Source organism: Canis lupus, chromosome 19, assembly GCF_003254725.2.
Source record: "Canis lupus dingo isolate Sandy chromosome 19, ASM325472v2, whole genome shotgun sequence".
Lineage (NCBI taxonomy): Eukaryota > Metazoa > Chordata > Mammalia > Carnivora > Canidae > Canis > Canis lupus.
The window spans coordinates 15,502,740-15,529,141 of record NC_064261.1 but is presented as its reverse complement, the minus strand read 5'-3'; the positions used below and the strand labels follow the sequence as shown (position 1 = coordinate 15,529,141).

The window sequence follows — 26,402 nt, the reverse complement described above, 5'->3', positions numbered from 1 at the left end:
ATTCATGCCATGAAGAAGCAACATTTCTTTGGCTCTATGACAAACAGCATGGACACCTCGGCTCTCTATGGCATTCAGAATCATTGGCTGTTTCATTTTTTGAGTAGTTTGCAATAAATTAATATTAATGCTATTAGATAAAACTTCATCCTATTTTCTACTTTATCCTCAGCTTTTTACTTTAGTTGATTTTTTTTAATTTTAGAGAGAGATGGGGGAGGGGCAAAAGGAGAGGGAGAGGGAGAACCTCAAGCAGGCTCCAAGCCCAGGCCAGAGCCAATGTGGGACTTGATCTTACGACCTTAAGATCATGACCTGAGCTGAAATCAAGAGTCAGATACTTAATGGACTGAGCCTCCCAGGTGCCGCTTTTAGTTGAATTTGAATGTTTTCTGTCTTACCAAGTCATGAATGTTTTCTTTCTTCATCTAGTTTGAATAAGACTCAATATTGAATGTAAGAGGTTTGGTTTTTTTGTTGTTGTTGTTGTTGGGTTTTTTTTGTTTTTTGTTTTTGTTTTTTTTAACTTTGTAGTCAGCATTAAACTGTCCAACAACTAACAACTACCCAGCGGACTGGTTTTAAAAAATTAATAGAATTTTTGAAACACTAATAAATATGTGCATCATTAGCAAACTATGTATTGCTACATTCTTTATTATTTATACACTTTTCCTTAATTACTAAATCAAATTTAAAAGTATTAGTATTTTAGAGAAACTCTAGTATGGCCCTGGAGAATAATGCCAGGGTAAAGGAATCAGTTTTAGGAAGCAACATGTACACGTTGAACTTAATTTAAATATCATTTGAAACATATGTTGGATCAAGATATACATCTTTCAGAAGCACATGACTTTGTCAGTCTCTTGTTTCCTTTTCTAAACAGAATTATTATGCTTGTAATGGGCCAGGATACTCAAGCTTTGTTTCATGGTGCCATACTTGTTTTTGAAAATACTACTTAAGGTTATAAAATGCATTTGCAATTTATAGCTATTTACTTTTAGAATTCCTTCCACGTACTTTTGTCTCTGTGGTTCCTCAGGAGAGTAGAATATTTTTAACCAGCATTATTTCCACCGCACTGCAGCTGTAATATGATAGTTGTTTCTTGTGGTATTGCTGATACTGCATATTTTGGATATTGAATAAATAGACTTTTCAAAAGACCTAATTAAATCATTACTCTTGGCCAGACATTTTCAGACATTCACTAGAACTATTAATTCACTGCATCAGCTGATTTTAAATATAAAAAGATTGTTTTATCAACATAACTTGATGCCTTTGCTTCTGTTCAAAAGAATTATCATAACTTTAGGAGAATTAATTATGACAGTTATTTTGTAGACAGGACATCTCTAAATTTCAAACTGTGTGTGTAACAGCTTTATATGTTTTTGTTTCTTTGCTTTCCCCTAATTTCCAAATACTTGCCATTTTAATAGGTCAGAATTGAATGTAGCTGTTTTCATACCTGGATTGCTTTACTAGAATAATGGAACTCTTAGTGAAACAGAATAAATATTACAGAATGTGGTCAGATTAGAAGTCTAAAATTCTTATTGAATGTTTTTGTTAAACCATATCATTACAATAAATATGTTAGCTACTCCATGTACACCTGAATATACAAGATACATGTGGTATTGTGTTAAACTCAGCTATTCCATTACTAAATTAAAAGGCGCTTTGAGGCATTCATTTTACTAAATTTTAAGATTGGCTTGGAGAATGCAGTACAAAAATAGAGCAAATGCCACTAAACATATATTTTGAAAAAAGTATTTTTGCCCTCGACTGAAATCATACCCTTATGTGTTTGATTATGAAGGATAAAATAATCTCTGAAGGAAAAGATGTGTGGAAATCATGGGTGCCATAATATCCTGGCATACCAGCCTTATATAGTCCTACCTATCCTACCTTTATGTTCTTCCCAATCTCTTTCTTGAGAGTTCTTAGCCTGGATATTTTGATAAATCTCTTAGAGGTTAATAATGGTAAAAAGCATATTTATTTTATGTAAGCATATTTAAATCAAAAAGTAATTTTTTGAAGTCAGTGACTCAACACTAATTATACCTCAGTGTCAAATGCAACAATTACATATAATAGGAAATCAGAAAACATATTTTCCCTGTAATATATAGCAACTCAGTTGTATTTTGATTTATTCATTTACAGACATCTGTCATCAAATGCACTTAAACCATTACATAAAAACAAGAATAAAAATATCAGCCATTGTTGTAATACACTTTCTGAAGGATCATTCTAGGTTTTTTACATGTATGAACTCATTTAATCTTCACAACAGCCCTAATGTCATTGCCCTGATCATCCAGATAAAGAAACATCAGCTCATAAAGGCTAAGTATGAGGCCCAAAGACACACAATTAACAAGTGGCAGAGCAGAGATTCAACCCCAAAAGCATCAGATCTTAACCAGTGCAGTGTATAATATTTAACTCAATATTTTAATTATAATATACATAATTAAGAAATACCTAGGGACGCCTGGGTGGCTCAGCGGTTGAGCGTCTGCTTTGGCTCAGGGCGTGATCCCGGGATCCCAGCCCAAGATCCAGTTCCACATCGGGCTCCCCACAGGGAGCCTGCTTTTCCCTCAGCCTATGTCTTTGCTTCTCTCTCTGTGTCCCTCATGAATAAATAAATAATAAAAAAAAATATCTAAATCAAATTGCTTGCAGTTTCAACATTGGACTATCAAGTTTATATTTGATATGCAATTTATTTTGAAATACTATCTTATCAAATATATTTTAAAATGAAATATATATAATGTATATCAAAATATTATGAGGTTAGCATTCCCCGTCATCTAATCCAGATGGGTTCTTTACTTTTAATTCTTCTTAATTTTTTTTTTTTTGGACTTTTTCTGTTTTTTCTCAACCTTTCTGTGTGCTCTGTCAACTTTCTATTTTAGACTTCAATGTTTTGAGGACCAGAGCTCAAAGATCTAAGAGAACAGAAGAAATCCCTGGTTTCATTTTATAGATCATGGACTTGGAACCTACAAAGAATACAGATTGTAGAAAGGTTCACCTGGAGGAAATGAAGCCCTAGCCTCTTGGGACCAAACCCTACTCACTCTCTCCTTTCTTTGGGCTCTCCCCATTCTAGTTACTCGTACGTTATTGAGAGCCTTGAAGGATTGCTTCCAGTTAAAACAAGATTAGTGTTTTCTTGGACATAAAATTCAAGGCGGTTTGTGTTGCAGTTGAGATTCTCAAAAATATACCAATAACCTAACATTTTAGTTTGACCTTCTTCTACTAATCATTTAAACTCTCCACTCTAACAGACTGTTTAACAGTGAGTAAACCAAACATATAATTCTCTTTTCCTCTGTACTTCTGTTTAAACTCAAATGTTTCCTCAGTCTTTGCTTAAAAAAACAAAACAAAACAACAAAAAAAAAAAACAAAACTACAAACCCCAATTCAGTTCCATACATACCCTCCTTTATTATCTTCCCTAAAGAAATCAACTCAAAACAATTTCTCTTCTTGGTTCTTATGGTGCTTATTGGAAGCCTTCTCCATTTAGCAGTTGCCTCATTTAATTACCTTCTCATGCTGAATCAGAAAGACCATGAGCTCAAAGTTAGGAGGATGTGGGTTTGAAATCCACACTAACACTTGCAGTGTGACAATGTGTGAGTTAACTAGCATCTCAGAACCCAGCATCTTCATTGGTGAAATGGCACCTCACGGAGTTGTGACTTGAAGTGAGATGATACATGCATAGTGTTGTCACAGTGCCTGGCACTGAGCCAGCCCATGGCAAATCTTCTGGCTATGTCGTTAATAGTAGTCAGTGTCATTTGCATTTTCGATAGCGACAACTTGACTCCTTTCTATGTGTATATTTTATGAATTTAAAAAAATATATAGCTAATACTGACAGCTGCGATTTTCTACCTTATTTAATGGATGAGTGATGAAAGACTGTAATGTACTACTTTGGTTATCTCTTGAAATCTTTTAATACTTATAAAGTAAAGCCAAAAGCCTCACCTTGTCAGATATACTCAACATAAGGAATACTCGTACTGTTCTGTTCAATTATGGGTCTTTTCTCAGGGTGCAAATGCTCTGGTCACATACACCATCATTAGTGGAGCTGATGACAGTTTCCGCATTGACCCTGAATCTGGAGATCTGATAGCAACCAAACGGTTGGACAGGGAACGCCGTTCCAAATATTCTTTGCTGGTTCGGGCAGATGATGGTCTTCAATCCTCAGATATGAGAATTAATATCACTGTCAGTGATGTGAATGACCACACACCCAAGTTCTCCAGGCCTGTGTACTCTTTTGACATCCCAGAAGATACAACCCCAGGTAGGTGGAACACACCTTAAGTATATTTTGCAAAGATCACTTTGACTACAATTATGGACTGTGTGTTTTTGACTGCTTTTAATTAGTGACTAGTTTTTACCATATGCTGCTAAGTATAAAAATATATGTGCTTGATAGTTTTGTCTGTTAATCAACCATCTTTCATACAATTCCCAAACAAATTGCTACTTTTGAGAACAAATGAGGTTAGCAATTCATCTGATTACTGATTACACTTTAAGTATTTCTGTTTCTGATAAGTATTTGTGATGAGTTCATTTTTCTGGCAACAACAGTTTTGATACTTTGTTTTTCCAATTTATACTCTGTGATATTTTACAGCCCATTTAAACATTTTATGTGTTAATGTGATCTCTAAATGCCAACTTCTGAAAAAACTGGTCACATAATATATTGTACTTTGCTACCTCTGCATCCATTCTGAATTAGTGTACTTCAGAAAGGCATTTGCAAGACAGGACTGCACCTTTATTTTTAACATATTTTAATTGGTTACAAAGATTTAAAATAAATAGATATTATAAAAATGTATATATGATTATAGTGTTATGTATACAAAACAAAAAGAAAAGCACATGAAAATCTGTGAATATACTAGCTCTGACACTTAGAACCTGTGTGGCCCAGGGAAAGTAATTCATTCCTCTTAGCTTCAATTTTACCTTCTGTAAAATGGAAACAATAATTCCTGTTAGAATTAGGGTAAAGATTAATTTAGAGAATATGTCATAGTGTGCTGACATGGAGCTTGGGAATGAGCATGTACTCAATAAGTGTTAGTAGAATCTCAATCCTGAATTGTCAGCTTGCCTCTCTGAACATATTATGTTGTGATTGTTGAGTTTGAGTACTAAATATCCATATTTCTGGTGTGTGTGTGCTTCATTTCCATTATTGGAAATTCTTATCTAAGATTTAAATTTTATTCCGAATTACATTTGGAATGATTTTGCGTAATAAGACATATGTTACAGAAACTCATTTGACAAAGAAATTAAATATTTATAGACTACTTCTCACTGCAGTTTTCATTTCAGTCCCCAACATAAGTTGTGCATGTCCTTCATGAAATTATCATCACATTTATTTCTGCCTTAATTATAGCAATGACCATATGAGCTATCAGGTGATATCCCCTGAGCATAAGTCTGCATTTTTGCGTGGAACCCCTACTTCCTGATACTAGCAGTGGGCCGAATATATGTTCACTGTGATCACCAATATGTTCATAAATTGGTAGTGCCAGGCAGAAAAATAGTGTCAGAAGTAGTATTATTTCTCCAGAACTTTTACATTGCAACATAAAATTTACTGAGTGTTTAATATGCTATATATTTTGTTAATATTTGGGAAGGTTGGTATCAGTGTTAATGTAGAAATCTGCAGAATGTCGTATTCACCGTATTTTCATAGTGACTCTAGTTAATATATTTTACTGTACAAATAAAATTTGTTGGTGTCTTTACATAGTCTCTTAGTAATACCTTTATCCCATTAATTTTAGACTATTAATTTATTTTTTGATAGGTTCTTTGGTAGCAGCTATTTTAGCTACAGATGATGACTCTGGTGTGAATGGAGAAATTACATATATTGTGAATGAAGATGATGAAGATGGCATATTTTTCCTGAATCCAGTTACTGGAGTCTTTAACTTGACTCGAGTATTAGATTATGAAGCACAGCAATATTATATCCTCACTGTTCGAGCTGAAGATGGTGGAGGACAATTTACTACCATTAGGGTTTATTTTAATGTGCTAGATGTAAATGATAACCCACCTATTTTCAGCTTAAATTCGTATAGCACATCTTTAATGGAGAATCTACCTCTAGGATCTACTGTTCTTGTGTTTAATGTTACCGATGCAGATGATGGTACGTACTTTATTTTATATACTTAAAAATTTATTTAAAATGTCCTCAGATTTATATTATATTTATTTACTGTGTTCGGTTGTCATAAACAGGCGCAGAATTATGATTTAACTATAGAGGATTAAAAAATTGTTTTTTCAGTTAAATTCTTATTTATAATAGTTACACAGTATGTGTTGTTACCATTCTATAAACTGTATGTTCCTTTTTTATAGTATCACAGCTTAATAATGTAGAAGTCATAAGAGTTTTTTACTAGGTTTCTGTCAGATTAATAAAAATATTTGTTTACATATATTATTTTAACATAGAAAGGATAAAATTTGGAAGCAAAAGAAAACCAGCATCTTAAAAAATACTTAAAGAATGCACAATTAATTTTATACTTCTGACTGAAGTGTTCTAATAGTATTCTAGCAAGGTTTGATGCTTTGATTTAAAGGACAGTCTCAGATGTCTTTAATTTATGCTATAAGCAGGGCAACCCGGGTGGCTCAGAGGTTTAGGGTTGCCTTTAGCCCAGGGCGTGATCCTGGAGACCTGGAATCGAGTCCCATGTCAGGCTCCCTGCATGGAGCCTGCTTCTCCCTCTGCCTGTGTCTCTCCCTCTCTCTCTATCTCTCTCTCTCATGAATGGATAAAAAAAATCTTTAAAAAAATTATGCTATAATCAAATTGAGATTTTGTCTAAATCTAGAGTTCACATGTGTTTGATTTTATTTATTGCAAAAGCATTTGACAAACTTTCTTTTAAAATGGAACTCTCAAAAAATAAAATAAAATATAACTGTCCTGGCCATTCTTCTAAGACGTGTTTTGTAAATACACATATCGGATAATACAGCACCAGAGATAACATTGTGAAGATTATCAGTCTTTAACTGAACTCTTTGGAAAGTTAATACCTTGTTTCCACTTTTATTGGATGAGTTAAATGTCCTATCTCTTGAGAAAACATGAGACAGAACTTTAAAAAGGAAATAAGCCTCTAGCCTGAGGATATGCCTAGTGACATACACATATCAACCTTAATTTAGAATTTCCTGATTCTAACTGACTTGGATGATTAAAGTAATTTTGGAATACCACTCTATCTCAACATTCTCCTCTATACTTAAGTTTCCTTTCAGGATTGTCTACAAGTGTCCCCGAGAAAGATACAAGAAGCAAAAGCACAGTATTTTATATATGTTTCAACACACAAAATTGGAAATACTTTCTTTAGAATTCATTAAGTGCATTTTTAGGTTTCCCCCTTTTATGTTCAAGTAGTTAACATTGTTTTCAAGAATATATCTAAAATAGATGTATCTGTAATACTAGTACTACTACTATTGTTAATAAAAAGAATAACTGACGTGTGTAGCATATGAAGTATGTAACCAGTCTTGGCCTAAGACATTGCTCACTCTTTTTCCTGTGCATCAGCCCAGCTCAGTGATTGGCTCTAATTAGACTTTTATATACAATTGAGCTTAGTCTCTATTTTGGGAGTTGATTTCTCTATTATAACATTAATTAGTTTATCTGCTCCCTGGGTATGAATATCTCATTTGTCCTTTGACCAGTCAGACTGGTCCTGACTTTTCTGTAGTGAAGTATTTTCTGCCATGTTTCTTTGTGATTTATTTATTATGCATTAGAAAGAGACCATTGTTTCATAGGATTGTGTGTTCCTCTGAACTAAATTTTATTTATCCTATACCTTCAAATATTGGGAATTGAAAAACTGCAAATAAGAAAATTGTAAAAACTTGCTGGAATATTCCACAAACACATGCATAGACATACATTAACCATTGACTTCAATTTACTTTTCATGCATTTTTTCCCCTTTGATTGTGTTTGTGTTGGGTAAAAAGTGTCAAGCTACATTTTTCCATTGTTTTAGTTTTGAATACTTTTATCAGTGTAATTTCCTGTACCTTGACCTAAAATATAGGACATGTTTCCTATTCTTTCTGAAATTCTAGGATAATGATAAGACTGTACGAGGGTAGCCTTGTTTGCTTAAAATTGCCAACTTGGTCACACTGAATAGTTCTCAAAGTAGTTCACAAACAGTATTATTTAGACTTAAAAAAAATAACAAATTCATCATAATCTCTGATCAAAAGAACCAAAAAGTTCCTGATTGAGGAAATATTGTCATCTGAAGAAATTTATGTAAAAATAAAATTAATATTTTCTGTTGTCTATAGATTCTTTCAGAGTTCAATGTAAAATTTTGGTTACAGAAGCTTTTAATAAGCATAGGTCAAATATCTTCATTATTTTCACAAGATAAATAGTGTATATATATTAATTTCAAGGCTTCTTTGTATTAGTTTAAAAAGTTTCATATTGAGGCAAATATTAAAAACTGAACTTCATGGAAATATACTGGCTTTGATAATTATTATGTTGTTATTCTAAAAATAAATTTGTATGTTCTTCAAAATATTTGGAATCACAGAGTGTTTTGAGAATAATGCAATGGTAATTATTGCTGAATAAGTTAACCTGTCTATGCTTGGTACAACTGCAGGTCATTCAAATGAAAGGAGTTTCATATTCCAGTGACTTGATGACCTTGTTGTGACTGCTCTATAAAGCTGAATGCTGTCTGAAGCAATTCTGTGTGTTACAGTTGTGTGATAAGTTGACGAATGCTAGCTCATTGTAGCATAATTAGACAACTTTTATGGACTATGAATAAATACACACATTGCATAACAGAACCTTATACCTTTAGTTATGTGCTATATTTCATGGAACTAAATTATTCTTGAGATTGAAATTAAAAAAAAAAAAAAAACACCCAATAGAACCACACACAAACAATAAAACTGCCAGAAAGAATCATGTGACCAAACCACTTTCAGAACATTGAACATAAGCGGTTAGAAATATGAACAGCTTTAAGTTTAAAGACCTGGTGGGCTATAAAACCCCACTAAATTCAAATCCCAATGCTTATGGGTAAAATTACAGAATTTTAAAATAATGTATGTACTGTTTCATGATGTGAATATTTGATGCAAAGAACAGAGAAAAACAAATGGTCTAACCTCTCTATTTTTTAGGATACTACAAATGTTTAGGGAGAATTTCGAGTTTCTATCTATCCACATCTATTTTCTAGCTATAGAGCACATGCCCAAAGCCACTTAGATTTGTCAGAAATGAAAAGTCCTTTTCTTTTCAGTAAAGTAAATTTAGGCGGCTTTTGTGGTCTGTAATTGCTTCAGTAAGGATACATGAAGTTCCTGACATGAGAGCCGTTGCTTCAATGGGGTTGCAGTATTCTGTGCAAAAGTTGTTATATTTTTATGTTTATGGAAGATGATTGTTATTGTGAGTTCATTGTAATGTTATCTAATATGTATATCTGTCATTTTGAATTTGAATATAAAATCAAAGTTTTCTTTTTTCCTAAGTCTGCTTAAGTTTAATAGTTATTATCCCACCAACCTACTCCACTAACCTCTTTTCCCTTAAAAAAAGAGGCTGCTCTGCTGTTTATAAAGAGGCTATAAAGTCTTGGTATCATGTTCTTTTTGCCTCTGAAATTTAGTTATTTACTCAAGGAAGCAGCAAACACTGTGGACCTAGGGTGTTCAGATCCTTGATTTAATTGCTTGCATTCCAATTGATTTATGTAGAAGTCCTAGGCTATCACTTTGTAACCATGTGTAATTTTATCAGTTTTTCTAATTTCTTTTGATCTTGGGCATGAAAGATTTTATATACTTTCACAGAAATAAATTTTATATCTCTGCTTGCTGGTATTATTTTATCCAGATGTTTTCATAACTTTTTCTCAGTAATAATTGGGTCTGAATTTGTGCCTCAAAGAATAGGAATTCAATATTTACTGATGGATTTAGCCATAAAAAATGCAGAAAATTTCCTTAGTAATTTGACCTAAATATATTAAAAATATATTTTTGCATAATAATATATAATATTATATAGTTTAAATTAAATTTCTTTCTAAGGATATATATAATATTATATATATACAGATTATCTTTGTAAAAAATATATACATATATATATAATTATCTATGTAAAATCTCCATTAATTGCACCAATTGATGGAAATTTTATTTGCACCAGATGATGGAACTTTTTTTTTCCTCATTCCTGTGGAATTTTAAGTCAAGGGTTGGAGTAGGCTGTTGACCTTTTTCAATCCAGATCTTAAAATCCTCTTATCTCCTGCTGGTAAATTGACCTGTGGCCTCCATTAGCTTTATTTATTCATATTTTTCCTGATCTTCAGAGTACTAATTATTCTGAACTTTACATGGCTTCGTTCACTTGTGAATAGTTTAAAATAAACTATAAAGATTATAAGCCATGCTCATAATGAGGGGAGATTCTTACCTTTTTAAAGATCTGCTCAAACCTTGTTCATCTGAAAAATTTTTGTGAATAAGCCAGTGTCTGAAAATTATTTTCATAAATATTTCTTCTCTGTAGCAACATACAGACAAAGGATATTATATAAAGACTTTAAAATCACAGGAAAAGAGTAGTTCTAGCTTTTTTTTTTTTTTAAAGAGGAGGCAAACCTTACCTAGGAGAAAAGAAAATTCCATTACTCTAGTCAAATTTGCCTCTGTAAGGAACCTGACAAACTTCAAGAAAAGGTAAAGGCTAACTCTAGTCATAGAATCCTGAGAAAGAGTTTTTGCAAGAAAAAAGAAGCAGAGTGATTAAATCGTTCTAGAAGACCCTTGTCACAGAGTGGACATCATTTCTGACACATAAACAGTTTACTTAAAACTTTTTAAAAAAAGATTTTAAGTAATCTCTACAACCAACATTGGGCTCAAACTCAAAATTGAGATCAAGAGTGGCCCGTTCTACTGACTGAGCCAGCCAGGTATCCCTGATGCCTCAATAGTTTAAATTCACCTCAGAAATACAGGAACTGTTTGTAAGCAATTAATGTAATGCAACAGATTTTCCCTAGCATAAAATCTCAGAGTATAAAATCTTTATTAAGAAAGAATTATCTAGAGGCACAATGTTTCTTAGCAACACTTATAATATCCTACAGGGTCCCAGCATCTTTAGGATAAGATATAAAAATGTACATGTTATTATGCGCAAGTGAAGAAAACACTATTCTGTGGCAAGAAATCAGAGTTTTCTTTTGGTTTTCACTGTGTATCTGTTATTTGGTTTTAAATTATTTACTAAAAAAAATTGGCCAATCCACTCTCCACATCACTTTTATTAGAATATTCTCTGCAATCATTTTCTGAGATGAGAAATTATATATTATTTATTACAATTAAAAAGGGACACACGATCCTACGAAAATAGATAAAATAGTATCTAAATATAGCCCAATAATAATGTAAGCATTTATATTTGCATTCTTTTATGTATAATTTTACTGCTAACATTTCCTTCAAAGAATACTTTTAAAATACATTAAATGTACATAATAAAATCTGAGAGAGAATTATTTTCACAAAGGCCATTAGCCAGATGCTTAATAAGAATTAAAAAGTATTTATTGGTTTTGACAAGAAACGTAAAAGTAGACTTAAAACATCCATGACTAATGCCATACATCAGAAAATTTTATTGCCCTACTCTGAAAATTGGTGTCGGCCTCAATAAATTACTGAAGTTCTAAATGTTTGGCTAACAGTATAGAATGTGGCACTGTTAATGTTGAATCCTCAGGAACTATGTGATAACAATATGGAAATGCGTAGAAAAATATCCGCCCTCTGGAATACTTTTCTCCTCATTATTTTTGTAATTTAACATTTCTATGTCATAGCAAATAGCAAGCAGTATATAGATCATTCATTTACCAGACTGTAAACATCTTTTCCCATCAAAAGTTAACAGGCAAAGAATTACACGATGTATTACTTACCAAACAATTAACTGCAGCTAAATCATCCATTAGGGGTGTTTGGGCCATCATATATCAAATATGCAAAGTTTTATGTCAGAATTTTTGGTGTGATTTGTTTCTGTACAGCACACATTCAAGAAAATGTAATTTTTTTCCCTTTCATTTCAGGCATCAACTCCCAATTGGCTTTTAGCATTGCTTCAGGTGATAGCCTCAGCCAGTTTACAGTTGACAAGAATGGTGTACTGAAAGTCCTTAAAAGTTTGGATCGGGAAAGTCAGTCCTTCTACAACCTGGTGGTTCAGGTGCATGACCTGCCACAGCTTCCGGCCTCCAGATTCACAAGCACTGCCCACGTCTCCATTATTTTGTTGGATGTAAATGATAACCCACCAGCATTTCTTTCCCCTAAATTGACATACATTCCTGAAAACACACCTATTGATACTATTGTTTTCAAAGCTCAAGCCACAGACCCAGACAGCGGCCCAAACAGCTATATTGAGTACACTCTGCTGAACCCTTTGGGAAACAAGTTCAGTATTGGGACCATTGATGGTGAAGTGAGGCTCACTGGAGAACTGGACAGAGAAGAGGTTTCTAATTATACTCTAACAGTGGTGGCTACAGACAAAGGTCAACCAGCTCTCTCTTCGTCTACAGAGGTTGTAGTTATGGTACTTGACATCAATGATAACAACCCTGTTTTTATGCAAGCCTTGTATAAAGTGGAGATTAATGAGAACACACTTACTGGGACAGATATAATACAAGTATATGCAGCAGATGGAGATGAAGGTACAAATGGACAGGTTCGCTATGGCATCATTGATGGTAATGCCAATCAGGAATTTCGGATCGACTCTGTCACAGGTGCCATCACTGTGGCTAAGCCTTTGGATAGGGAAAAAACTCCTACTTACTCTTTAACTGTTCAGGCAACAGATCGGGGCAGTACCCCCAGAACTGATACCACCACTGTCAACATTGTTCTACTGGATATTAATGATTTTGTTCCCATGTTTGAGCTATCTCCGTATTCTGTAAATGTCCCTGAGAATTTAGGGACACTTCCCAGAACAATTCTTCAGGTCAGTATATTTAAATTGAACAAATATTGTGTTCACTATAAGACCTCTAATTTGATAATCTGCCCTCTCCTACGCTGTTCATGCTTCACCTCCCTCTTCTTCATTCCTTCCATAAATGCTTGGCTGCAGATATAGCAAATCTTGAAAAGGAAAGTTGTATGAAAATTATACCTAAGAACCTATTGATTTACTCATAGATTAAAATATTGCATTTCTATTATGTTCTTTTATGTGTACTCATTTTCACACATTTATATATTTGTGTTTAAAGTTGTTTCACTGTAGCAGTAATATCTAAACATAGTGAGAAAATAAAATGATATTAAAGTTTTAAAACTTTGTTACAAACATTATTCTCAGCTTCCCTTTTCACAAATCCAACTACCTAGATGATACCGCTGTCATAAATTTTGGGAAACCTTCCAAAAACACGATGCTTTGGTTTTAAACATATTTTTACAAAAAAAGAAAAAATATATATACCACATTGTATCATTTTTTAAATTTTTTGCTTGAAACTTAAAAACATGTCTGTGGAATTTTAAAAAATATTTTTAAATATTTTAAATATTTTTTTAAATATAAGACTCTATGTCATTATTTTTAATGGTATATTTTACTCTGTGGTAGACCTTGTTAGTTTTACATACATTCCAGCATGTCTTGTTCTCTCCTATAGGTGGTGGCAAGAGACGATGATCAAGGTTCTAATAGCAAACTCTCATATGTTCTATTTGGTGGTAATGAAGACAATGCTTTTACTCTCTCAGCTAGTGGAGAACTTCGAGTAATACAGAGTTTGGACCGTGAAACAAAGGCACACTTTGTTTTGATGGTCACAGCTACAGATTCAGGTAAGTCCTGTCTGGTTGTGAAGAATCTCTTCACAACATAAATAAATGAAAGTATATTTGTCTACCATGAAATTAAATATTTGCTGAAATGTACTAATCCTTGGAGCTCTGATTGTATATATATGATTTATAGCCCATATATCACTTTGTGAAATTTGTGTATAAATATGTAAGTGGTAAGGGCTTGAGTACATTACAAACAGAGCTCTATTCCTATAAGACAAAATGCATCCTTGCCAAGTAAGCCATCTGAGTACCTTTGAGGATGACCTGATACTTTACCACTTGAGCTGTGAGGCATTTCAAGTACCTTAAGCTTTGAAAACATCCAAATGGTTCTAACTGGTCCTGGAGATAATAGAGTGGGTCAAGGGTTTCACTTCCTTAGTCCCTAGGTTTTGTACGTAGCTGTAATTGGCATTTTTTTTTTAAGATTATTTATTTATTCATAGAGACAGAGAGAGAGGCAGAGACACAGGCAGAGGGAGAAGCAGGCATCATACAGAGAGCCTGATGTGGGACTCGATCCGGGGTCTCCAGGATCACGCCCCGGGCTGCAGGCAGCGCCAAACCGCTGCGCCACCAGGGCTGCCCAAAGATTTTGTTTATTTATTCATGAGACACACACACACAGAGGCAGAGACACAGGCAGAGGGAGAAGGAGGCTCCACGCAGGAAGCCTGACATGAGACTCGATCCCGGGTCTCCAGGATCAGGCCCTGGGCTGAAAGCGGCACTAAACCACCGAGCCACCCGGGCTGACCTTGTAATTGGCATTTTTGAAGCTCTACAGAGCTCCAAAAAAGAGTATCAGTGAGAGCCCAGCATTTCTCATTGAGTTGGCAGTGTAATGGACTACCATAGAAATAATGAAAAACAGTACACGTTAGTTAGCTTTTAATGTCTGGAAAGAATAATCATGCAAAGTTGTATAGCGGGTAGTACAAAAACAATCTATTAAAAAAAGATTTACCATTATTTTGTTTTGCATATGCTGACTCTGTGAACACTGAAACTTCTAATTCAAAATTGAATTAATTAAAAATTTGTCAAAGAAACTTTATACCTTGAAGAAAGTATATATTGCTTAATTATTTGTTGAATAAATGATTGAATGAATGGACTAATCATTGATTTCCAGAGGTATTAATGAATTATGAAACATTATACTATGCGACATTCGTTTATAAAGATAGTCAGAGTGGGACACCTGAGTGGCACAATTGGTTAAATGTCTGACTGTTGATTTCGGCTCAGGTTGTGATTTCAAGATCAGGAGATCAAACCCCACGTCAGGCTCCAAAAGTCTGCCTGGGTTTCTCTATCCTTCTCTCTCCCTCTCTCTGCCTTCCCTTTCAAATAAATAAATAAATAAATAAATAAATAAATAAAACTTTAAAAAAATAGTCACAACTTATTATTTAAGTATTGAAGAATTTGATAATGATAATGTTGACAGTGTTTAAAAATTTGTTGAAATTGTTTTAAGCCAAGGCACACTTGAAACCTCAAATGATTAAAATCATATACAATTGTGTGTGCACGTGTGTGCATAAATATACAATTATATATATTTATGATTATAATATATATATATTTATGTAGCTGTGTGGATACTGATACAGAAGAACAATTGTGAGTTTATTGAGGGGGCTCATATATTATTTGCTATTTACTTTTGGGAGTGTAATTATCTGAGACTATTGCCTACAGAGAAAACAATATTCTTTGTATATTTTTTAATATGTGTGAATGACCATGTTACATTTTATGCAAACTATAAAATTCTGAGGAATGATGAATATGGTAACCACATAAAACTTGATCTGAAACATGTTTTATGATATGTGTAGTCAGTATTGTGCTTCATGGTTAGTAGGCAAAAGGGTAAGCATCCCCATGTAAAAAATGCAGCCATTACCATTCTGCTCATATCAATTCAGTATTTCAAGAGTCACCTGGAAAGAAAAGAGGATAATACTGAGTAGAAACTGGTAGTCAGGTATTTAGAACCAAGGTTTTATTACTAAAACATCCCAGTCTTAGCTTCCCTCTCCGGTTAGTATTGAAAATGTGTGATCAATTCTAGGCACACATGAAAACATAGCCTTTGTGGAAGTAAAGTGGGGGAGGAGAAACCAGGACCAAAAATCTAGTTTGCTAAGGCACCAGTCACTATAAAAATTGCTGCACAGAAGGTGTGTCACATGGAAGTCATCCTCAGATGGGAAGCAGGATGTGATTGTGAGAGTTATGGGTGCAGTACAGGGTGATCTGGGGTGGGCAGACACAGCCCACAAGTTCTCCATCAGAAGATTTGTATTTTGGAACATTCTAAGTCAAAAGCCACTGCAGAGAAGGAATGTAACCATGTAGACAAGAGTGCCTATTTTCAACCACATAATTTTGAGAATTTAAATTATTTTTGTGTGTATATGCAGTCAAGGGGGGTGGAAGATACTGTGAAGAGAAAGAGAATGTTGTGTTTTTGTTGTTTGTTTGTTTTTTGTTGTACGACCATCTATGTCCTGCAGTATACCAGGTTTTACAGACATTAACCTGTTTCTACAAATCAGTTTTATCATCTCAAAGACTTAATGTATTATTTTGATTTTACTTACAGTAAACCCAAACTCAGAATGGTTAAATAATTTGCTCAGAATTACACAGCCATGTGGCAGAGTATGGTTCAGACTTCTGGGCCAGAGCTTGCATTTAGGCTCCCCACAGGGAGTTATACTTTTATTATTTGTCCTTACATTAAGAGTATCAGGCTCCCCACAGGGAGCCTGACTCTCCCTCTGCCTTTGTCTCTGCCTCTCTCTCTCTGTCTCTCATGAATAAATGAATAAAATATTTTAAAAAATATTCTTATTAAAAGATGTATACATGCATTTGTTAAAACAACTTTTAAATTGCAGTTCACATTAAATTTCATTTTATACTTTACTACCTTAGAAAGCTTTTTATTTGTAGCAGAGCTTTCTTTTCAAACTTCTAAAGAATATACTCTTATTAAGTGTTTCACCATTCAAAAAAAACCACAGATTTTTAAAACTGTAGTTCAGCCGAATCATAGTTAAGGAATATTTTGTGGAATGACCAGCAAGTTTAATCACTACTTGTGGTTCTGTTTCTCCATCAAAATGGCAATATAAAGAGACATTTCATTAGGAAGAGAGAAAGAAGAAAGAGAAAGAAAGAAAGAAAGAAAGAAAGAAAGAAAGAAAGAAAGAAAGAAAAAGAAAAAAAGAAAAGAAAGAAAGAACTTGAAATGATAGAGCTAAAATTGTTTTCTTCTAACAGACATGAGTGAATGAGCCTGCTAGGAACATTCATGAGGAGATTCAACAGAACATCGTTCTAAATGCACAGACTGTGCAGGAATCAAGGGAGCCAGACCGTGGGAATTTCTGGAGCCATGAGCCTTGAGCCTGAGGAAGATTAGGGACCTAGAATTCTTTTTTTTTTTTTTTTAAGATTTTATTTATTTATTCATGAGACACAGAGAGAAAGAGAGAGAAGCAGAGACACAGGCAGGGGGAGAAGCAGGCTCCATGCAGGGAGCCCAACGTGGGACTCGATCCCAAGTCTCCAGGATCATGCCCTGGGCTGAAGGCGGCTCCAAACCACTGAACCACCCGGGCTGCCTGGGATTCTTAATGTAAGGACAAATAATAAAAGTATAACTCTGATTTCTACGAAGGATTAATGTTATTAGCTGAGAAATGAAAAGACCAAGTATGTGTTGATTCTACCCAATATTGAGATAGGAGAGCTATGAGTTATGGAAATTCAGATTATCAGTAAAACTAAGGTATTTGGAAGTTTGTCATTCAGAGCTTTAATTATAGTGTTAGGGAGCATGATGGGAGGTTTAAATGAGATTCAGCATGTTGGCAGTCCTGGAAATTAGAGAATTGATTGAACTTTGTCCCAAAGCACAGATTTTTATGTCTTTTTTTTTTTTTTTTTTTTTTTTGAGTTGCCCTGAAACAGACTGGTGTGTCTGAGGCTGTTGAAGAAGTATTCAGTTAGGTGTCTGAGGACCACTTAATATAGATCATGTAGAAAACAATCAGAAATTGTGTAGGAAGATGGACTAAATTCTTTTAAAGTCATTAAGACTCATGCGACTGTGATTTTATGTTCAATTCGATTGCATACTTTGGGTATTACAAATAAACGATTTTTATGGGATAATGTGAGTTTGAGATATCAGGCTTCAGAATCTGCCATTTAATCCTGTATTCCAACAATGAAGTTTTGACACAGGATTTAAAATACAGATTCAGCGCTTTAATTTAAAAGTCAAATTGGTAGGTGACACGAGGAAACAGAAAAAATATGGCAGCTTTTGGATCCCAGATGCCATGTTATTTTCAATTTTTCAAAGTTCTAAGGACCAGGAAAATATCAAAGTATTCTAAAAAAGAAAGAAAGTTTGACAGTTTTATTCCAGCTCACAAATCACTTTTCCTTTGCTTTTAAAAAATTCTTACCTGATGGCAATCCAAGGATGGGTCAACTGTGGCAAAATGGCAATAATTGAATCTGCAGGGTTTATTTATTATTTTTTATTATTATCATTTAAAAAATAAGCAACCCTTTAAATCTTCAAATTTTCTTTGGATAAAATATTAGCATTCCACTCTCATTATATTTTTATTTACTGACTGTGTGGCTATAAACTAGCACATCTGGAAACTCTCTAACTACTCCTGTCTACTGCTTAAAATGAGCTACAACCACACTATCACATGTATGTGGGCCTGAATGTTACACTGCTAAAAAACAAAACCAGAACAAGTATAATAATTCTACCTCATTCTTCCCATAGTTTTAAATTATTAAATGATAATTTAATGAGTTGAGACTATAACCCAATTAAAAATAATATTTTGTTTAACTAGAATTAAAAATGATTTACATTTACCTCCCTTCATTCTGTATTCCTTACTGTTATTTTCTTCCAGAAATATGTATTGTACTACGTACAAACTTTTTGAAGTGAAAGCTTCCCTTCGGCACAGTAAGGTTGGTCCTGCAGAGAACCCAGCACTGTGTTGTTCCTTTTAAGAGAGCAGCTGACTTTAAAGCAGTTAAAGAATGCTTTGGCATTCTATTCCCAAATAGTCTTCCTTATAAGAATTTTCCTTATCATTGTCTTATATGTGCAATAAACAAAATAATGGGATTTTAATATAGCAAGTTGCACTGAATTATCAGGGAACCCAACACAATACACTTAAGACATTAAGAGAATTAATTTGCAAAATGGAAATATATCCTAAGGTAAATACATAACCTTGTAGTTAAACTGGAGTTGAAGTCTCGCCTCTTCCATTTCCTAGCTACATAACCTTGCAAAAGTTACCTTCATATTCATATTGTTAAAATGAATACACTAATTTCTACATGAAAAGTTTGTTGGCAGAAATAAATAAGAAAATGACTTCCTTTATCATTTGATATTAGCATATTTCCTGGATGTCTCAAACTCAGTAAAGTCAAAGAAAACTTTTTGACTCTAACAACCTCCCTACCCCTCCATAAATTGCTCTGAGTCCACAATTTTGCAATTGTTTTTATCATTCTTTGTTTCTCTTTCTCTGTACCCCACATTGAACAAGTCCATTCACAGGTAGACTCTGCCTTAAAAAAATATAAAAAAATGTCCTATATTTATCCAGCTTTCTTCATTTCCACTACCCCCACAGTGGTCTAAGCCAGGGCTAATATAATAGCTCCCTAACTGCCAAACTTTTCTTCCCTAAGTATATTCTCCAACAAGCAGCTCATGAACTTTGAAACTATAAATTAGATCATCATGCCCCATCGGTTGCTTAAAAGCCCTTCAGTGATTTCTAAGAATAAAGCCTGAATTTCTGACCGCTGACACATGGCATTAAATGACCTGGCCTCTGTCCACCTATCTGACCTCATCTCTCCCCACCACTGCCGCCTTTACCAGGCATCTGCCCTCAAATCAAGCACTGAGCAGGTTCAACCATGGTCACCTCCCAGCTCTTCATTCAGTGTCATCACTGACACTGTTAGAAGGGTTGAAATGGGCCAGCGTGGAAGGTATCTCCCATGTAGAAATCAGCAAATGCTACCAATCCAGCCACTTGCTTCTGGAGAGTAGCTGTCAAACTTTTATTGCAAATTGCTGATGCCAGTTAATCTGGCCTGTTTAAAAATATCAACCTTCTCCTTCCTGCTTTTGCCCCTGGGCATATATACTTCTTATCTGGAGTGTTCCTTTTTTCTTTCTTTCTCTTTCTTTCTCTTTCTCTTCTTTTCTTTTCTTTTCTTTTTTTTTTTTTTTTTTTTTTTAAGGTCAGACACATTCATGTCTTGGTCATTTTGTTGTTATATCTAGGTGAGATGTCCACTCCTCAGAAACAACTTATCTGACCACTCATCTAATGTAATCCCCTCCCTCCAGGGTCACTCTATCACTTTACCTTGTTGTGATTTTATCTTAACAATAATTACTATATGACACTATATGCTTATAAATAACACATGACTATATGCATTTTGTTTACTCCATCAATAGCTGTCCTTTTTCCAGTAGAACAGAAACTTCCTAAGTCTTGTTAAGAAATGAATTACCAAAAACACCGAAAACAGGTGCTTAATAAAATTTGTTGAATGAAAAACTGATTTAATGAGTGAGAAATGATAATTAGCAACCAGTTCATAACCATGTTATTTTATTATGCAAGTGTTATTTTATATTTATTTACCATACTTTTAGATTATTTTTGTATATTTATCACTTGCAGATTTTTCAAAGGACCTACCAAAAGGAAAAAGTGTCAGTCTTTTAAAACTCATGACTGAAATTCCAGAAGTTTTTGCTACATTGGTTGTGGTCATTCAAATTGACCTCTGCTTTGAAAAACAGCACAAGTGTTTAAGGCTCTGGAGTGTTTAGTGTGATGTGATAAATTGCAGTCATATGTAAGGGCCCACTGAAGCATTTTATGGCTTTAATTCAGTTTCAAATACTTAAAATACTGTTTGAGCTATGTTCTCATGACTTTCTCCTGAACTTTCTGGATCTTATTCAATTCTGTTATCTGTTAGATGTTTCTAGGTAGGGTTTGTCCTACTCTGTGCTGTGCCACTTACCTTTCTTAATTTGATTCATTAATTCAAAATCTGCATAAGAAAAAACTATGTGCTTTTGAAGTGTTAACCATTTGGCAATCCTTTTGTATGTGGGCTTCTCAAAACAAAAAAGTCTGAGCCTCCCATATCTCTCAAATACCCAAGCACCTTTTCAGCTACAAAAAATATAACATACATATGGTATTTAGCTTCACATGGCTTAATAATAAGGTCCTATGACTCTTCACATAATGTAATATGAAAAGATTCACTTGTTTTGAGTTTTGTTATGGAAATTTTGATGTTTTGATAAACCGTTCTAATAGATATACATCTATAGAAGTAATTTTTCCAGGTCTCTGATACCTATATCTTTTTAATTCAGATAATCTTCTGTCCTCATCAGTAAATTTAGAATCTGTGAATCATTAATTTCTACCACTATTCTTGCAAAGAACTAAATTAGTATGTGAGAAAGGAGTAAAATAGGTGACATGACAATAGGGGAACAAATTATAATTCAATGTGTAATATGGAAGGATTTTGAAAGAGAACTATATATGAAAAACTCCCAAATTAGAGAAATCTGACTTAAAATGTTAATTTTATAGCCAGGAGAGTCTTTGAAGATGAGCTGGTCCATTTTCTTTATATTTGAGGCAAGAAAATTGAGTCCTGGAAAAATAAGCAATTTGTCAGAGCTTGAATACCAAGAGTGATAGAGTGAAGAACAATAATATCAAGGATTTCTGCCTTTCAACTGAGTTCTTACTCACATATAGTATATTTATGAAGCAGGATTTGCTGATTTTCTGCATAACATAGATATACAAAAACACAATTTTAAGAAAGCTTCTCTTCTTATATGCTGTTCCTTGTAACCTCCTAATGAACAAAATGTCATTTTTTCCAAATAAATTAATGTTCCAAAATATGTTTAAGTGAAGTCAAATAAATTAGAATCAGTAATTTCGATATTGATCTTTTGCAAATTGACTTAAATTTGGCCATTGATCAAATTGAATTGCTAAGTAACAGAAGATACAAAAAAAACTCATTAGGCTTTCCTATAGGAAAAAAGCCATTAGGCTTTCCAGGTAGAAGATGATAATATTACCAATTATCCCTGCCAGTTGTCATTTTGTATTTATTAAAATCAAACCATGAGGCTATTTAACATACCTTGTAAGTGAATTCTGATGTCAGTCAATGAGTCCCCTGTGCTGCTATGGGCTATATTAATGTGTAACAAGCATCTTGATATTGTTTTGTCAGAAAATATTTATGCTGCAGGCTCAGTTCTTCTAGATACTGGAGATACAATGGTGAACAGTGAAAATTTTCTGTCCCTAAGGAGAATAAAAAAAATGTAATACATAGGCCAGGAGTGGTATGAGATACTATGAAATTAAGTAGAGCAAGTTAAGCGGCAAGAGAGTGAGGAACTGAAGGTACTAGGTTTTTAAAAATATTTTATTTATTTATTCATGAGAGACACAAAGAGAGAGGCAGAGAGAGAAGCAGCCTCCCTGTGGGGAGCCCAATGTGGGACTGGATCCCAGGAACCCGGGATCATGCTCTGAGCAAAGGTAGATGCTTAACCACTGAGCAACCCAGGTGTCCCTGGAGGTACTATTTTTGATAGTACAGTCAACAAAGTGAAATGTAAAGATCTAGGTAAATAATGTTGCTTGCAAATGAGGCAGGGATCAAGTTGAACACACCCAAAGAACAGCAGGAGGTTCCTGGATGATCAAACAAGAGTACTTGAAAAAGAGAAAGTCTTGGAGGATGAGGTAGGCGGAAGCTAGATCACATAAACATTTCAGGATAGGGTAAAGAACTCTAATTTTGTTCAAGGAAAGAGGTGAAGCTTTGTTAGGACTTTGGACAGGAAGTGACAGGGGGTTTGGAAAGATCTGATTTTGTGGAGAAGAGATCTGGCTTTATGGTAGTGGTGAAAAACAAGAGCGGAAATAGAAATGGTGTTTAAAAGACCATGACAGCAATCCCTGAGAGAGATCATAGTGTTTGAAATTAGGTGACACAGTGGAGGTGGTGTGAAGGAATTACATATCCCTTTTAAAATCTGAGTCAGTGGGACTTGATAATGAGATTGGAGGTGTGAGAAGTTAGGAAAAAAGGTGAGTCAAACAGAAGTCCTAGAATATTTGCTTTGGAAATTTGGAGATGGGAAGAGAGAAGAATTTTAGGATAAATTATCAAGAATTATTTTTTGGATATAGTGTATTTTAGATATGAAATATCCCGTGGAGATGTAAGGTGATAGATACAGAAGTTTAGTTCTTAGGGAAGTCACTGGAATAGATACAACATGGAAAGTGGTAAACCTTAGATGCTATCCATTCTGTGCCTACTGAATGCTTGTATGTGCCAGCATTTGACTATATCATCTAATTTAACCTCATAACAGCCCTGTAAATTAGATACTATTATTCAAATTTTATGAATTAAAAGAAAAACAAAGAACCTGAGTAATAGAGACAGTGAACAACTTGGCTTAAGCATGCAGCTGGTCAGAGAAAACAGGTTTCAAAACTGATAAAACTGGTAAGGGGGAACATGTCTGAACTACTACTCACTGCTCCCCACATATTAGCTTGTCTACTTGTGATATGTTCTGTATACCACATTCATAAGAATTTCTTCTCTTTGGGTTAAATGTTATTTTTATATAAAAAAAAACATCGGTTTATTAAAAAAATGACTTGTGGTTTTCAGCCACTGAACCCTTGTTCGCTGTGGTTTGCACAGCCTGCAAACTAAGAATATTCATAAATTTGAATCGAAGGATTGATATTCTCATCAAATCAGGAAATGTGTATCTACGCGTTTTATCAAGTGCAAAATAAATGCTAGATATTTTACTGAGAATATACAATATGTATGATATACATATATAGATGCATACAATAAGTCAGTTGGGTTGTGTGTGCATGTTTGCATTTAATTTGGGGGTGGCAAATTAGTGCACAAATTAAATACATTATTCTTTATCTGTTCTTAGTCTAATGTACAAACGAGATATAGATATATTCTGGATATAGATTAGGCCAAAAAGTTTAGTTATGAAGCGTCTATGTGTCAGCATAACTAATAGGTCTGAGGGGAAAAGTTCAGTTATTAGCATTTCTAATTAAGGACATTTATCATCTGGCTGAAAGAAGTACTAAACTTCATTCTTATGCAGGGATAGAAAATTACTTTTTAATGGAGGGGAAACATGATGCTTTCGCAAAAGTTGATTCTAAAAGCTAAAAGGGCTAATCACCATGCTTTATTTTCTTGGTGAAGATATGATGACATTTGAATTAATGCTATCTGTCATAATGTTTAGTTGAGACAGTCATTGTATTACAAATGGCTCTGTAATCAAAAGAGAGGTCAAAAATGTGGAATATGACATATTACATCTGAAGATAGTTGTTTTTTAAATGTTCCAGAAAGATGGCGTTTTGTCAGCATTATTTGTGGGAAAATGTTAGAGAAGAGCTTGCTTTGCCTGTTATGATGAACATTTTTAATAATGAAAATTGTTTGAACACTTTCCATAAGGCAACAAGGATTCCATAAATCAGACAAGGCCAGGGTTATCCTCAATTACTAAAAATTAATTTCATTTAACTTGCTTCTATATTTGAGTCTAAGACAGTTTTGGTTATTTCCATCTGAGTTGTTGAAAGAAACAATTTGCTGATCTAGTAAGCTTTATACAGCAATTCATGAATCCAACAGTATCCAATATAATAGAAAGAACCTTCACAGAGCTGAACAAGGCAAGAGATTCATAGACCCAGTGAGCAGGAGCAAGGACATTATACTGGGCATTTGTTGATTCGTTAAAGCAAGTTTACTTTCCCTGTATGGAGCATACAGAAGACTTGGAGTCAGCCAAGGTAATTTGTGCTGAAGAGGCAAGAGCTGGTTGGTTGACCTAGGCCTCTATTTCTGGGAGAACTTCCAAGCACAGAAACTTAGTTAAGTTCTGGTTTGCTGATGGGAGGCTTACCATGAATGACTCCATCTCGGGCCAAATATGGTTACTTTAACAAAATATTTGTCCTAGATGAGAATTTCATCTCCAAGGTTGATAACTGATGATTATTTTACTTCCTCTTATTTCTAGTAAGCCTTTGTACCATGTCTGTTAGTGACATAAGTATTGTTATAAATTATTTATTTACATACTTTTATTTAAATCAGGAAAAATTCTCCCCATGTAGAATTTCGTTTGTATATTCATAGAATACAAATACAAAAACAGATGATTTAACCTCCAAAATTCTGTTAAATAAGAGCTAGAATTGTCATTATGTTGCATAGAATTAAAATTTATAAAATAATTTCAGCCTACACTTTATTTACTCATATGAGCTATAAAATGAGTAGACAAACACCCAACTTTAAAATGGAAATAAACTATTTACAATATTAAGGAAAATGTTTATATTACTTAAAAGATAAACATTAAGTATCATAAAAACTAACTTGATCTCATTGTTAGAAGGTTTTTTCCCTTAAAGTCCTTTAATTTTATCCTATTAAGATATAATCACAAAAAAAAAGACATAATCATTTTGTCGCCTATTTTGATAAGTATTTCATTAATATATAATTCAGTATTTTCAGGAAGTATGCAGGAGGAATGGTGTGTTTAGCATTTGAAGGTAGCCTTTGGTGTTCCAGAGTTTCAAAAAGTGTTGAGGATTTTTTTTAAGGGTTTTTAAAAATATTTTCTAAAAGGTAATTCCTCAAGATTTGCTTTTTGGGCAGGATAAAATATTTTATTACCATTATATATTACTTTATAAATTTTTAAATTGTGGCAGCATATATATAGAACATAATTACCATTTTAATGGTTTTTAGTGTACAGTTCAGCAGCATTAAGTACATTCACATGGTTGTACAACTTTTCCGTGTCATTTTCATAATATTATTAAAGTTTCTTTAGTTTTACTTATCACCTCTATTTAGTATAAGAATTTATTAAAGAACATAGTGTTTTTATAATTTTCTACAGAAATAATTAAAAAATCAGGTGTCATTTAAGCATATATGTACCTAATTGATATAAATATATTTGTAGGACTAATTAGCAGTAATAAATTACATTATAAAGTGCAGTTTGAAAAATACAAAGCCTTCAGTCATATTGAAAATGTTCC

The 26,402-nt window shown here is 33.7% G+C and overlaps 1 protein-coding gene across 1 annotated transcript in view; it reads left to right on the top strand.

The window, feature by feature from the left end:
* FAT4 (FAT atypical cadherin 4) overlaps positions 1–26,402 on the top strand; it is a 176,459-nt gene that overhangs the window by 85,794 nt on the left and 64,263 nt on the right. The window contains exons 3-6 of the mRNA XM_025420557.3: positions 4,117–4,378; positions 5,927–6,277; positions 12,315–13,237; positions 13,917–14,091. Of these exons, the coding sequence (XP_025276342.3) occupies positions 4,117–4,378; positions 5,927–6,277; positions 12,315–13,237; positions 13,917–14,091 (1,711 nt within the window). The remainder of the gene's footprint in view (positions 1–4,116; positions 4,379–5,926; positions 6,278–12,314; positions 13,238–13,916; positions 14,092–26,402) is intronic.